At 37.2% G+C, this 13,056-nt stretch overlaps 4 protein-coding genes across 5 annotated transcripts; 2 read left to right on the top strand and 2 right to left on the bottom strand.

Annotated features, from left to right (window-relative positions):
• Positions 1-684: 684 nt before the first annotated feature.
• On the top strand, positions 685-4,679 carry LOC124212792 (mitochondrial ribosome-associated GTPase 2). Of its 2 annotated transcripts, XM_046613246.2 has the most exons (7): positions 865-1,182; positions 2,705-2,957; positions 3,054-3,173; positions 3,273-3,611; positions 3,686-3,824; positions 3,909-4,141; positions 4,237-4,679. In XM_046613246.2, the coding sequence occupies exons 2-7, from the start codon at positions 2,718-2,720 to the stop codon at positions 4,411-4,413; spliced, it is 1,248 nt and encodes a 415-aa protein (XP_046469202.1). In that variant the 5' UTR covers positions 865-1,182; positions 2,705-2,717; the 3' UTR covers positions 4,414-4,679. The 2 variants fall into 2 exon arrangements, with proteins under 2 accessions (XP_068989953.1, XP_046469202.1); XM_069133852.1 differs by lacking the exons at positions 2,705-2,957; positions 3,054-3,173; positions 3,273-3,611; ... (1 more) ...; positions 3,909-4,141; positions 4,237-4,679 and adding exons at positions 1,426-1,608; positions 1,687-2,653 and having other exon boundaries at positions 685-1,182.
• Positions 3,219-9,917, bottom strand: AlaRS (alanine--tRNA ligase, cytoplasmic). Its single transcript, XM_046613232.2, has 14 exons — positions 9,789-9,917; positions 9,390-9,562; positions 9,035-9,223; positions 8,799-8,944; positions 8,407-8,598; positions 8,037-8,327; positions 7,845-7,954; positions 7,480-7,754; positions 7,049-7,372; positions 6,709-6,967; positions 6,381-6,633; positions 6,042-6,306; positions 5,692-5,976; positions 3,219-5,590 (listed from the first exon to the last, which is right to left on the bottom strand). The coding sequence occupies exons 2-14, from the start codon at positions 9,531-9,533 to the stop codon at positions 4,736-4,738; spliced, it is 3,588 nt and encodes a 1,195-aa protein (XP_046469188.1). The 5' UTR covers positions 9,534-9,562; positions 9,789-9,917; the 3' UTR covers positions 3,219-4,735.
• A 19-nt stretch (positions 9,918-9,936) lies between these two features.
• Positions 9,937-11,007, top strand: mRpS25 (mitochondrial ribosomal protein S25). The gene is made up of 4 exons (XM_046613249.2): positions 9,937-10,069; positions 10,147-10,379; positions 10,462-10,568; positions 10,641-11,007. The coding sequence occupies exons 2-4, from the start codon at positions 10,243-10,245 to the stop codon at positions 10,898-10,900; spliced, it is 504 nt and encodes a 167-aa protein (XP_046469205.1). The 5' UTR covers positions 9,937-10,069; positions 10,147-10,242; the 3' UTR covers positions 10,901-11,007.
• Positions 11,008-11,068: 61 nt separating this feature from the next.
• LOC124212793 (probable RNA-binding protein 18) lies at positions 11,069-12,957 on the bottom strand. Its single transcript, XM_046613248.2, has 5 exons — positions 12,630-12,957; positions 12,406-12,503; positions 12,100-12,313; positions 11,953-12,029; positions 11,069-11,863 (listed from the first exon to the last, which is right to left on the bottom strand). Exons 1-5 carry the CDS (start codon positions 12,633-12,635, stop codon positions 11,644-11,646), a joined length of 615 nt encoding a protein of 204 aa, XP_046469204.1. The 5' UTR covers positions 12,636-12,957; the 3' UTR covers positions 11,069-11,643.
• Between the last annotated feature and the right edge of the window lie 99 nt (positions 12,958-13,056).

The following is a 13,056-nucleotide window of genomic DNA, read 5'->3' as shown; positions in this document are numbered from 1 at the left end:
GTTCTCCCCCTCTCTTGGCCCCACTCCATGGGTACGGAGACAGAGAGGATGGGAGAATTATTATCTTCCGTCCTTTAGAAAACCGATTCAAATCCGTACACGGGACGCTTACGCCGTTGTTTACCTTCTGTTTTATAGGTATAACTTACAATTAGTGTGGTATATCTCTGTGGTCTCAACGGCCGGGTGAAAACAGCACGTAAGCTACGCGCAACGCGATCAAATGTTTAGAGGGCTGCCGTAACATGCGACGGCTGGCGAAGTTTGAATTTTCCGATATTTAGGGATTTTCAAATACCAGACGTTTTTTTCGTTTTTAATTTATACGAATCAGCGTTACGACATTACAGCGATTTTTAAAGTGTTCGGTCAGAATGTGTGGTGAAAAAATTCTGTCACATATACGTATGGATCCAACCCCCAGCTTAAAACATACTTTTGTACATATGTCTGTTTATTTAAGGCCTTCGGAATTCTCTAATTTTTGGTCCATGATGATTGATCAATTAATAAAAATGTCCGAGATAATTTTTAGTGGTAAAGATGGTATAATGTTCTGAGGTGAATTGCACGTTTATGCTAGGTTAAATAGTGAGATCAACAATTATGGAATAAAGACGCAAAGGGCAGCAGTACTAAAATATTTGTATGCCGGTTTGAGATTCATCAAGCAGACACTGGATGTAACCTACCTGTAGCGTGTTGTCGTTTTCCTGGGTTTCATATTCATGCACGTTTTCATCCTATGTACGTGTAGCGTTGCATATACTCGTTCTCGTTTACTTTTACCTACGGCAAGTTGAATATACACGTGCATTGATTCGAATTTATGAGTCTCATCGAGACCGACTTAAATCTCCATTTCGTATGCTATCAAAACTGTTTCCACTATACCTTTTAAAATCGTGGCAATCTCGACTGACAGTGGCGTCATTCGGGTGGTTAGTTTTTTCCCCACTACAATAATAATTGTGGTGTGAGAAATCTAGAGCATATTTTTAGAAACAAATGAAATCAGTCTAGGAGTACGACGCATGGACCATCTGGCAACACTGTGTCGAATATGACTGCGGCCGCATAATAAACAAAAGTAAATTCTGACGCACAAAGTACGGTAGACGGACGTATTATTCAATACAATTATCAAATGAGATCTCAAGGCTGAATACAACCCTAATTCAGGTATAACTCGATTATCCGTGTCCTTCGGTAGGATTTTATTAACCTAACCTAATATAACCTAAAATTTGATATATCTTTGAGAATTTACGGGTTATTTCCACCGGGAACTATTTAATAGAACGTTTCGAATAACAATTAATTTCCTAAATCCTGGTCACCTGCTAGAACCTGTTAATTAATTTGATAGAAATGACGTAGATTCTATAAATGTACTAGCCTGTAAAACAGTTATCCATTCTTCAGGAACTATGAGGACTTCACTTTTTCGTTCAAATGAGAAGGTGCTACTAGTGGGAGAGGGTAATTTTTCGTTCAGCGTTTGTCTGAGTAAACTTGATCAAAGTATCAGCTTAACTGCAACTTGTTATGAATCGCCTATTGTCTTTGAATCGGCGAAAAAAAATGCAGAGTATTTGAGAAATCATGGTATGTGTGAAACAGCATAAGTCAGCTCTTTTGAAATTTTATTTTACCGCCAGACCTTGATTACTTTTATTTGTTCAGGGGCTCGAGTACTATTAGGCGTAGATGCGACAAAATTAGGAGAACACTTTCCGCTGGTGTCTGAAGAGTTTGATAAAATAATATTCAACTTCCCTCATACGGGAGGGAAAATGAAGATAAATCGAAACAGAAAATTACTAAGGGATTTTTTCATTTCTGCTGAAAATCTGATTAAACGAAACGGATCTATATTGGTGTCTTTATGCAATGGGCAAGGCGGTACACCTGCAGACAGTCCTCAAAGACGTTGGGATGATTCGTGGCAAATTGTAGAGATGGCTGCATATGGAAATTTTTTATTGACAGGCGTACAACCATTTTCACGTGATGAACTCCCTGGCTATACTAGTGTGGGTTATCGTAGCTTAGAAAAAAGCTTTGCTACTGAAAATTTGCTAGTTCATATTTTCCAGAAGGCAGAAAAACCGGACCCAGTTAACATGGCATTGAAATATGATTTATATTTTAAAGATCTGATGGAATTTAAAGATATCATAGGTTGGAAACAAATGACAGCCAGACTTTCCAAGAAATATGACTTTTATGTGCCTAGTATTTCGTCCATTTATCCATTAAGATATGTCTTTGATATTACATTTTGTATAGGCCCAGAATTTACTGAGTTGAATTTTTACCTTACTCTCTATCGATTTGCAGGTAACCTAATTGAAGTTGTAGATTTTCTAGGCATGTACAAATTTCCAACATCTGACAAAGTTACTAGAACGTATAGGATAGGCTACCGATCGCCTTACTTCCCGTTGTATAGAACTCGCGTAATCGATATTCATAAAAATTATGTGACCAATATCTTGGAAGATCATTTACATGTTACTGTAACCAAATAATATGAATGATTTTAGGGTTCCTGATATTGCTTGTTGTACAGTTAAGATTGAAAGTATTTATAAAAAATATAAAGGGGTGAATAAATCAAAAATTTTTCGTACCTTACAGTTGTTATTTCTCAAAATATTTATTTCCTCTTCAACCATGTTTGTTACTTGTGGTCTTACAGTTAATGCTACGCCATGCAGTCTCTAAGAAGACTAGGAACATCTTCTCTGCTTCGAACTATAATCAGAATACAAGACATTCTACCGTCTTGTCAGGCAGTGCATATACTAGATCCTTCCATTGCATACGAGATTACAAACAGATCCTTTCATAATGCCAGCTGCCTATACAATGGTCAAGCTGCTGTAGCTTTGAGACATAGAAAACCCAAAGCACAGGGGGCCACCAATCAGTATTTTATAGATATGAAACAGGCACGTAAAGTATATTTCAAATTCACTACTAGGATGTAACTCTCGAAGCCTTGCCTTAATTTCTGCGTATAATTTTTGTGTCACATCTCAAAATAGGTCACAGTAATAGCTGGGAATGGAGGAGATGGCGCTATTTCTTTTTTGCATCTTTGGGCTAATGAATTTGCCGGGCCAGATGGTGGTGATGGAGGTAGCGGAGGTCACGTTATTTTTCAAGTAATTTTTTCATTTTACAAAGGTTCAAGTTTTTTAAGTAACGAATTATGAATCTGACTGATTTATTTCTTGACACTAGGCAAATATATATTTTTCCAGGCTTCTACAGATGTGAACAACTTAAGCCATGTAAAAACGATTCTATCTGCACCTCATGGTGAGAAAGGACAGAACAAGGACTGTTTTGGCAAGAACGCTGACAATTTTGTAGTCAACGTTCCTGTTGGAACAATAGTGCGTTCTTTAGAGGGAAAAATTGTAGCAGATTTGGGCAATGTTGGAATGATGTTTATAGCAGCTAGAGGTGGTGCAGGAGGGCATGGGAATGCTTTCTTCAAATCTGACATTGAACAATCACCAAAGATTAGTGAATACGGAGCTAAGGGGGAAAGCTTTCAGTATTTACTAGAGTTGAGAAGCATGGCCAATATCGGATTGGTAAACTAAACTTTTGTAAACCATAACGAATTTCATTATATGAAATGCAATCAAAAAAGTTTAATTTTATTCAGATTGGCCTACCAAATGCTGGAAAAAGTACGCTACTTCGTGCTATATCAAGAGCTAGACCAAAAGTTGCACCTTATCCGTTTACAACATTGAAACCCCATGTCGGAATGGTGCAGTATAATGATTATGAACAAGTTGCTGGTAAATAATATTTCTTACATGTGATGTTGATTTTTTCGAAAACGTGGGTGTCCATAAGTGTACAAAGAAAATTTTTAACAACAGTTGCAGACTTGCCAGGACTCATAGCCGATTCGCACAAAAATAGAGGACTAGGTATAACGTTTTTGAAACACGCTGAGCGATGTGCAGCTTTATTAATTGTTTTGGATATGTCAATGGATGAGCCTTGGGAAGATTTAGAACTTTTACAGTACGAACTTCAACAGTTTAGCAAGCAATTAGCTGACAGACCAGTAGTTGTCATAGCCAATAAAATGGATCTACCTGAATCTCAGGTAATCTCATCATTAATTGGTTGACATTTGTTTGATGTATAATATTTCGTTTATAAGTAATTATTGCATGTATAATGATTTGACTGTTATTGCAGGAAAACCTAAACGTGCTTAAAGAAAAGACTCAACTCCAAATCGTTCCAATATCTGCAAAAATGGGTCAAAATCTTTCAACACTAGTAGCAGAGATTAGAATGTTATACAACAATGAAACAGGCAAAGATTTTTACGGACAAGATAGAAATAAACGAGATGAACATGAAATAGTTTAAAAAATTTGTAACAGTGGATGGTATTTAATAAACATTTTATTATAAGTTCACAATTTTTTGACAAATTGTTTCAGATTGCACTATCGGTAATCTGTACTCACTGATGAAAAGTCTTTTTCAAAATATAACATATCTTTCCATAATACAACGATTGTTTAAGTCCACTAAGAAATACCAACCACGCTTGGTGAAACAGTAGTTTTAAGGCTTGTACCAGGTTCGAATACAAAAATAAAAGTTAACTTTAATAAATAGTATTTAATGAATGGTACGAAAAATAAACATTCAAAAACTCTGTTTCAAATCAAATGTTGAAATTATTTTAATTATTTATTTTCTTAGAATCACCGTGATTCTTTACTATTTTATCACAAATCTTAAAGCTTTTAACAATCTCTTGTACTTCAGGTTGATGTAAAATAGTTAGAAACCATCGGTTCACGTTTTGATACGGTTTTCTGGACTCTGGATCAAAGACGTGTTCATAGAGTGGTAAAAATGATGTAAACACTGCGATATCAGCCAATGTAATTTTTTCCCCAACTAAATACGTCTTTGTTAACAGAATAATGTTTAGACTATTCAGCACTTTTTTACAATCTTCTTGAGCAATCTTAGATAACTTGTTTGAATTCACAGCTGTAGAGAAATCGATACTTGGTAAAACCCATCCCAATACTGCCGGAAGGATATGATTATCAGCGTAGCTCATCCATTGAATCACCTCACTTTCAGCAAACACATTTTTCGCACCTTTCAACTGATCATTTGACAAATAAAAAGCAATTGCGTTAGCATCTCGGAGAATTACGCTATTATCTTTTAGAACTACATCAACCTTTTCTTTTTTCGTGACAAATTCAAAAGTTATTTTCTTGCCACTATATCTAGCAGCTATTTGACCTCGGTAGCTTTTAATATTTCCACTGGTTGCATAAAGTGTTGGTCCTTCAACATTACTGCTATATGCATCTTTTTTCATAAGCTCAGTACCGCCAGATGGGATGCCCAGTTTCGAATTTGCAAAAGACTTTGCAGTTTCCAATGCTTCATTCAAACACGAAAAATTTGGGCCTGAAGCTTGAGCTGACTCAGGTTTGCCCCCGCCCTTCCCTTGCATTAGCGGAGCTACTGCTTGTATCCATTCATTAGCTTTCAGTCCTTTGGCTACTGCAGACTGAAGAAACAGAGGATTGTAATTATATTTTAGGTGTGATCATTTTTTGATTGATGTATTTTTTCTTCCTTCCAAAATATAAAGATAAAAAAATTCATTACCTTTGGTACAGCACTTAGAGCAAAAATCTTTTTAGCATCATTGTCGACGCTGAAGAAAAGAGCACTCGTTTCTGGAGATAAAGATTTGACTTGTTTTAAAGCTGAATCAAGCGCTTTTGTGTTACTGTAAGCTTCCAATAATTCAACTAGAACAGCGACTCCAACGTTTCGTTTAATTAGATCAGCAGTTTTCTGAACTACTAAATTAGCAACAGCAGCTTTAGCTGCACGTTCTTTATCATCGATGGATTTCTTGAGAGTCTTCAAAGTGTTTCTCATCTCATCCTAGTGAAAATGATAACATTTTTAAAACCGAATTAATCAATCAAATGGATGTTTTACAAGCTTACCTTTTTCCAGTAAGGAATAATCGCATGTGACACATCCTCTGTTAAATCAACAATTGCTTTTACATGCTCCTTAGATTTTACTCCAGTTTTATCTGCTTCAATAATTGATTTTATTTTATTTAACTCATTTTCTAAAAGCTCAACTTTCTTCAGTGCTTTTGTTGCCTCAGGGCCTGTCAGAGCCACAATTCTTCTAATTCCCTTAGCAATGGCTTCTTCACTTGCGATTACAAAGTCACCGATATGTCCGGCATGATGTAAATGACTAAAGCAAATTCAGTCAATCAGTGACAAAAATATTTTCGTATTAAAAATTTCTTAAATAAACTAAACACCTACGTTCCTCCACAGAATTCAACGCTAGTCTTAGTACCAGCAGTGCTTAGAGGATTTTTTTCCAATTCTTCTACAGGTATTCCAATACTGATAATTCTGACAGGATCAGGATATGTCTCTTCAAACATAGCACGTAGTCCTTGAATAGTTTTTGCAATTGCTAAACCACTTTCTTTAGCATAGATTGGGTTATTGCGCTGAATCAGCTGCTTTGTGTTAATCTCCGTTTGCTTAACTTGCTCAACAGTCATAGCACCTAATTTTTACAGGTTATGATTAGAGGTATTGTTAACTTAAATTCAGAAGAAGTATAAACTGAAATTTTTCTTACCTTTGTTGGTAAAATCAAAGCGTAATCTATCTGGTGCAACAAGAGATCCTTTTTGGTCAGCTTCCCATCCTAAAACGGTACGGAGAGCATAGTTAAGGGCATGAGTTCCAGTATGATTATTCATAATCAATCTCCTCCTGGCCGTGTCAACATTCAGGTTGACTTTATCACCCTTCTTCAGGATTCCTTCACCCACAGTGCCAATGTGCAGAACGTAGCCACCTCTAACTTGGACATTTTGTATGCAGACTTCCGTGCTCTGCGTGAAAGTTAATTATGTTCATATGGTTTTCCTAGTCACAGCAAGCAAATGTTTAGCAATTTATCGAATCATCCCCACCTCATCTCCGACTTTTACTAAAAATCCTTCATCGTATATTTGTCCACCTTGTTCAGCATAGAAGTTGGTCTGATCAAGCAGAACTCCAACTTCTTGACCTGAAGTCACTTGCTCAACAAACTGTTTGGCAAATCGAAGCGCAATTACAGTGCCAACACACGACGCAAACTCATATTCAGCATTTTTATCAGAAGACTTTGCTTTGTAGTTATACTTATGGCTATCATTGGTCGGCTTTACGCCTTGATTTTGTAATTCTGTGATAGCATGGACATCCAGATTGATTTGATCGTCTACTCCTCCAGCTTTGCCTTGAGACAACAACTACAAAAAAAATCATGGTGATTTAATAATTAGATTTCGTGTCTAGATAGGGATACTAGGACATATTCACAATCAGTAGAGCTATTAAAATTATAATTTTTATTTGCCTGTGCTTGCTTCTTGGCTTCTTCGTAGCCTTTCATATCTATGGTCAGACCTTTTTCCTCAGTCATAAGCTGCGTCAAGTCAACTGGAAATCCATAAGTATCGTAGAGACGCCAGGCAACGTCACCCGGAACAACGTTTGTAGCTTCGAGCTTTGCCATTGTTCTATTTAGCAAATTTCTTCCTCTGGATAAAGTTTTTAGAAATTGTTGCTCTTCCTCGTTAATTACATCAATTATTGATTGCGGGTCCTTTCTAACTTCAGGAAAAACGTCACCTACAATGATACAATGTAAAAGTAATTAACGAGCTCTAAACGATTACTTTCAGCTACTAACGGTCAGTTATTGGAGCCAATCAAATTTACCAAGCAGATCAACGACAGTATTCACCAAAGAACCAAAGAATCCAGGTTTAGCATTTAGCTTTTCAGTTGCATATCGAACAGCACGTCGAAGAATTCTTCTCAATACATATCTACATACAGAATAGCATAATACAGGCCATTAAATATTTGTGATTTTGATTGGTGATATTATGTAGTATATATTTGATCTACCCTCTGCCGGTATTGTCAGGCATGCCACCATCTGCCAAGGCAATTGTAATAGTCCTGGCATGATCTGCTAATACTCTGTAAGCCATATCAATGCCATCTGTATCCTCACTGCCAACTTTACCCTGATAGGTACGAGCTCCAGTTCCTTTTTGAATCATGTCAAAGAGTGGCATAAACAAGTCAGTATCGTAATTAGCTCTCTTCCCTTGAATCACGGAAACAAGACGCTCCAGACCAAGTCCACAATCTATATGTTTTTTAGGTAAGGAACGAAGACTACCATCCGACTCTCTGAAACGTATACACATACAGTCACCCTAATCATGTGATGATTAGACAGCGTATTTGCGTGATCATTTAAACAGTTCACCTGTTGAATTGTATAAAGACAAGATTCCATATTTCCAGAACATCTGGATCATCCATATTGACGAGATGAGGAACTTCCCGACCACCGATACGGTCGAAGTGTAATTCACTGCATGGACCGCAAGGTCCAGTTTCTCCCATTTCCCAAAAATTGTCTTTCATACTGCCAGGTAGAACGTGTGAAGGTGGAACCCTGAATATTTATAAGTAAATGATCTCTCGAATCGAAATAATTCCATCTGACGCACAAGATTTAAATAAATTTTTCATCAACTGATGTTTCCAAACGAAATTCATCGTATGCTGTGTAATTTATCTAAAGACGTACTGCGTTCCGAGTATTTGATAGTTGGAAAAAATTCATATAAATAATCAGTCTTTCAATTTAGTTACCCTAGTGAGAGCCAGATCTGTTTACATTCTTCGTCAGGCTTAAGCCCAGACTGCTCATCCCCGCCAAAATAAGTAACATATAAGCGATCGCTAGGCAACTTGAAAACCTCTGTAAGTAGTTCCCAAGCCCAGGCACAAATTTCTTTCTGTTAACAGTTCAAGGAACCATTTCATTGAGAACTACAAGCATGAAATGACCTGTGCCAAGAGTCATTGAACTTTAGAGTAAGTTTTACCTTGAAATAATCACCAAATGACCAGTTTCCCATCATTTCAAAGAAAGTATGGTGATATACGTCTTTTCCTACATCGTCCAAATCATTGTGCTTACCTCCGGCCCTAATACATTTCTGCGTATTCACCACACGGACCCATTTAGCCATGTCGCTATTGGGATCGACAGTGCCAAGAAATATTGGCTTGAACTAAAGGAAGAAAGTGTGCTTACGATTTTATCACAAAGGAGAGTTGAGTTTGAGTGTTTAAATTTTGCTTGAAATTAGCAATTGAATACAAAACGACATTGATAGAATTTAAAAATTATTGGATACATTCCTCACACCATTATTAAGTGAGAAAAATTAATTTTACCTGATTCATCCCGGCATTGGCAAACAATAATGTTGGATCGTCATGAGGTATGGTTGCGCTGGAGTGAACATATTCATGATTTTTCGATTTGAAAAAATCTATAAAAGCCTGGCGAATCTCTTTAGCTGTCATTACGGAGTTCATCTTGCCGTCTCTAATTTTTATTTCACTTCCTAAAGGTAAATTGAACGATTAGAAAAATCGCAACTCTACTCAAAATAACATCAAATAATTATTGAGTAATTTATATCCATCCATATGGCCTCGAGTTAGGGGTGGAATGAATTGCCGTATTAAGAAATGTAATTTGATGGTAGGCCAATCAAAGTATGTAACCTCGTATTTCTATTCTTCAGATTGAAATTATTTAACACGGGTTAGGCTTGTGTATTCATTTACCTAATTATCAATGCGAGGGATTCACTCTTATCAGATCACCGGATGTCGTTCACTCTTGTTATTTATTCCATCTACTGTGTTCTCTTCGGAATCGGTCCAGCTTGCGTTGCACCATACACGTGGCTGGACGTTGCAGTGAATAAATACTGTGGACGTTAGACTGAACTCAAAGAGTGAAAGGCAAAAAAAACTGGAGCGAAGTGGGATTTTTTTCTACAGAAACGCCTTCGGTTGTACGCGAAGTACGCGTAAATAACCGGATTGAATTTTTTTCAGACTAGGTATGATCAGCGATTATTTTCATCGGCAATAAAGAGTACAATTCTGTAACCAGAAATTCGTCGGAACCGGTACCCAGTTCCGATTTTTATTGCGTCAGTAGCTGGGACTAGCCGGCGGTAAACGGTGTTTTGTTTGGAACTTTGAGGTTACTTGGTGATTAAAATCTAGAAAAATGCCTTTTATGAAAGGACCAGCGCCCATTAGAAGGACCATAAAATACTTGGAGAGCGGTCGATTGGTCCTTAAAAACAAAATAAAGATATTATCAATAAACTACAATACGACCGGAGAGACTCATCACGGTGCCAGGTAGCTACTTTGAGGTTAAGAGTTGTTCTGCATCCCAGAGATAACACATTTTTTGAGCAACCTAAACTTTGTTTGTGTACAGGGACTTCGTATTTTGGCACTTGCCCCAGCTACAGTACAAAAATCCGAACGTTCAGATTGTAACGTTTAAGAACATGACTCCATCGCCATTTATCAAATGCTACTACGGTGGGTTCTGAATTTTTTATCGCATTGCTGACAAGCATTCATTTCATATTAATAATTATTGAACCCTTCTAGATGATGGAAGACACATGCTAATTGATATAGACAATACCCAGAAAGAAGATGTACTAGAACATCTGATCGCTGTAATTGGAAAATCTCAGAAACAATTAGCTGAGGAAGCAATCATTGCAGTGAAAAAGGATAATCCTGCTAACTTTGGCATAGGTTGCGAAAAAAGTTGTATCTGCGAAATACCAGGACAGTTACCTTGCCCAGGATTAGTTCCCCTACCATTAACAATGCGGGGCAAATACAAGAACCGTGTGGACTAGGATTATTATTTAAAATTATAGTTTAGTTGTTTCTGCTATAATATTGTAGCCTAAAAGTATAGCTGTAAAGTATGTGATTTGGAAAATGCAGTTTGGTTCTTCTTGTATATATTTCTTTTATTGTAAAAATGTCATAATACAGTGTAGGAAAATACATGTACGTCAAATATGATACATAAAGTCAATATTCAATGGAAATTGTTGTACTTATAACACTTGTCTTCAAAGACTTTATTAGCATAGGAATCATTTGCAACGATTATGATCTCTCAATCGTGGAAGGATTGTAAAAAAAATCCATCTCTCAATTTATATTACACATAATGGCAGACCTCATGACAATTTTCTGAATTATGAGTTCATTCACACAGGTTGAGAAAATAAATAAATGAGTGACTATTATGCTAATGGATGACAGTACTAACTAAATTTTATCTGTATAGTAATTCGTCAATCAAGACACATTCAGGGTTGTTACAAATTCTCGTTATTTGAATTGCCTTGCTGCTCCGGATCATCTACACCGAAACTGTTACTTCCATACGATTTCAATAATATTCGCACACAGTATGTGGTAATACATTATGCCGGTGAATTACAATCCATCGATGATTGTACAATCAGTTTTCAAGATTCATGTTACGTGAGAGTTCCCTGACTTTTACCAATCTGCCAGGTTTGTAACAACCCTGCAATTAACAGGATCAAATATCTCAAACGAGTTGCTCTCATTTTAGGATCGATTATCTCCTTGGCCGAGGTCGACTATAGGGCTTATTAGATTGATATCGTGAACCCCTGTGATTGTGATATCGATTAGAGGTGGACGGCTTTATATTTTCAGGACTCTGATACTGTTGAAGAATTGGAGTTCCAACTAACGGTTTGTTGAGTTCAAACTCCTCCTCAGACTCATTCATCATCTTTAGTTTGGCCTCGATTGCCTGGATTGCCGTCTCTCTGCTAAAAATTGATCGCCAAAGAACTTATTATTTATCGAATTACTCTTACTCCTTATGCTAGTAAACTTAAAATTTATACTCTGTGCATACCTCACTTTCTTGTCTTCTTTCTTGGCGCCTGCCAGTGCCGGAATATCTATCTTTGGTTTTGGTTTCTCCATATCGCTCTAGAACAAGATATAGTTTCTTTACAATTTATCTTTCCTGTTTATCTGTATTACAGAATATTGCACACACCTCATTCACACTATGGGCCCATCTCACAACGATGGTCTTTGCTCCGATTTTTATGTTGTGAAGAGCATCTTTGGCCTTTTCCGCGTCATAGCTCGTCTCGTAAGTTACAAAGGCATATCCCCTGGGCTGGCCAGCTTGTGGCCCAGAACGGTGGAATAGGAGGTCAAACTTTTCGATTTTTCCATGTTTTTGAACGAGTTTCAGGAGTTGGTACCAGTTGACAAATAGACAGTTAATTTTTCTGGTTCATTGGGTAATTTTCTTGGCAGAAAATTTTCCATATTGAAATTACATTTTAATACTTACTCATTAATTCTAGGATCTAAATTTCCAACCCACAATCTTCTGTCCTCTAGGTTATTAGATTTAGCACAATCCAAGGGTAGAGGAATTTGAAGGCCGGTCTAAACAGTAAAATTATTCGGTTATTCTAATCGCAAGATAAAAAATAGCTAGATCTATTTAGGTATCCCTCGCCGAAAATCAAAGCTAAGAACAAACAGCGAAGAGCGTTGTATGTATACACTTACGTCCATAGCGACTCCAAGTGACTTACGGTCTCTGCAGTCAGATTAAAACCTTACAGAAATAACGTATGAAGCTCTACGTTGGATTATTGATTCAGTCGCGTTTAAATTCCGCAACAATTACTGACGGAGAAACGACTCTCCTTAGATATCGAGGGAACGACGGGGAATAAGAAAATAAGAATACTAGACGTAACACGAGAAGACGACGGGACGTCAGTCAGACGTCACGGGACGAACGGCCCGACGCTAGGCTAAGCTATCTGCTTTGGTTGGCGGTATGTTCAGTCGCCTACTAGCACGGCGCAGTCTTATTAAAGATGGCCGATGATGCGATCAATTAATTATTAATTACCTGGACCTATCTCACCTACCTATCTCCCACTTCCCTGCAAACTTTCCGACTTTCCTCGCATGCGAGTTTGAGTTG

Source organism: Neodiprion pinetum, chromosome 2, assembly GCF_021155775.2.
Source record: "Neodiprion pinetum isolate iyNeoPine1 chromosome 2, iyNeoPine1.2, whole genome shotgun sequence".
Taxonomy (NCBI): domain Eukaryota; kingdom Metazoa; phylum Arthropoda; class Insecta; order Hymenoptera; family Diprionidae; genus Neodiprion; species Neodiprion pinetum.
Note: the sequence above shows the minus strand (reverse complement) of the source record. Positions and strands in the feature narration are given on the sequence as shown.

Bases quoted from the DNA above. Each gene is read 5' to 3' on its own strand.
- mRpS25 (XM_046613249.2), top strand. From the start codon at position 10,243: ATGCCTTTTATGAAAGGACCAGCGCCCATTAGAAGGACCATAAAATAC. The intron at 10,380-10,461 runs GTAGCTACTTTG...GTTTGTGTACAG, and splicing joins GAGACTCATCACGGTGCCAG to GGACTTCGTATTTTGGCACT. The intron at 10,569-10,640 runs GTGGGTTCTGAA...GAACCCTTCTAG, and splicing joins ATTTATCAAATGCTACTACG to ATGATGGAAGACACATGCTA.
- LOC124212792 (XM_046613246.2), top strand. From the start codon at position 2,718: ATGCAGTCTCTAAGAAGACTAGGAACATCTTCTCTGCTTCGAACTATA. The intron at 3,174-3,272 runs GTAATTTTTTCA...ATATTTTTCCAG, and splicing joins GAGGTCACGTTATTTTTCAA to GCTTCTACAGATGTGAACAA. The intron at 3,612-3,685 runs GTAAACTAAACT...AATTTTATTCAG, and splicing joins GCATGGCCAATATCGGATTG to ATTGGCCTACCAAATGCTGG.
- LOC124212793 (XM_046613248.2), bottom strand. The intron at 12,314-12,405 runs GTAAGTATTAAA...ATTTGTCAACTG, and splicing joins TTAGATCCTAGAATTAATGA to GTACCAACTCCTGAAACTCG. The intron at 12,030-12,099 runs GTGTGTGCAATA...ATCTTGTTCTAG, and splicing joins GGGCCCATAGTGTGAATGAG to AGCGATATGGAGAAACCAAA.
- AlaRS (XM_046613232.2), bottom strand. From the start codon at position 9,533: ATGAACTCCGTAATGACAGCTAAAGAGATTCGCCAGGCTTTTATAGAT. The intron at 9,224-9,389 runs GTAAAATTAATT...TTCTTCCTTTAG, and splicing joins CCAATGCCGGGATGAATCAG to TTCAAGCCAATATTTCTTGG. The intron at 6,307-6,380 runs GTAGGTGTTTAG...AATTTGCTTTAG, and splicing joins GTTGAATTCTGTGGAGGAAC to TCATTTACATCATGCCGGAC.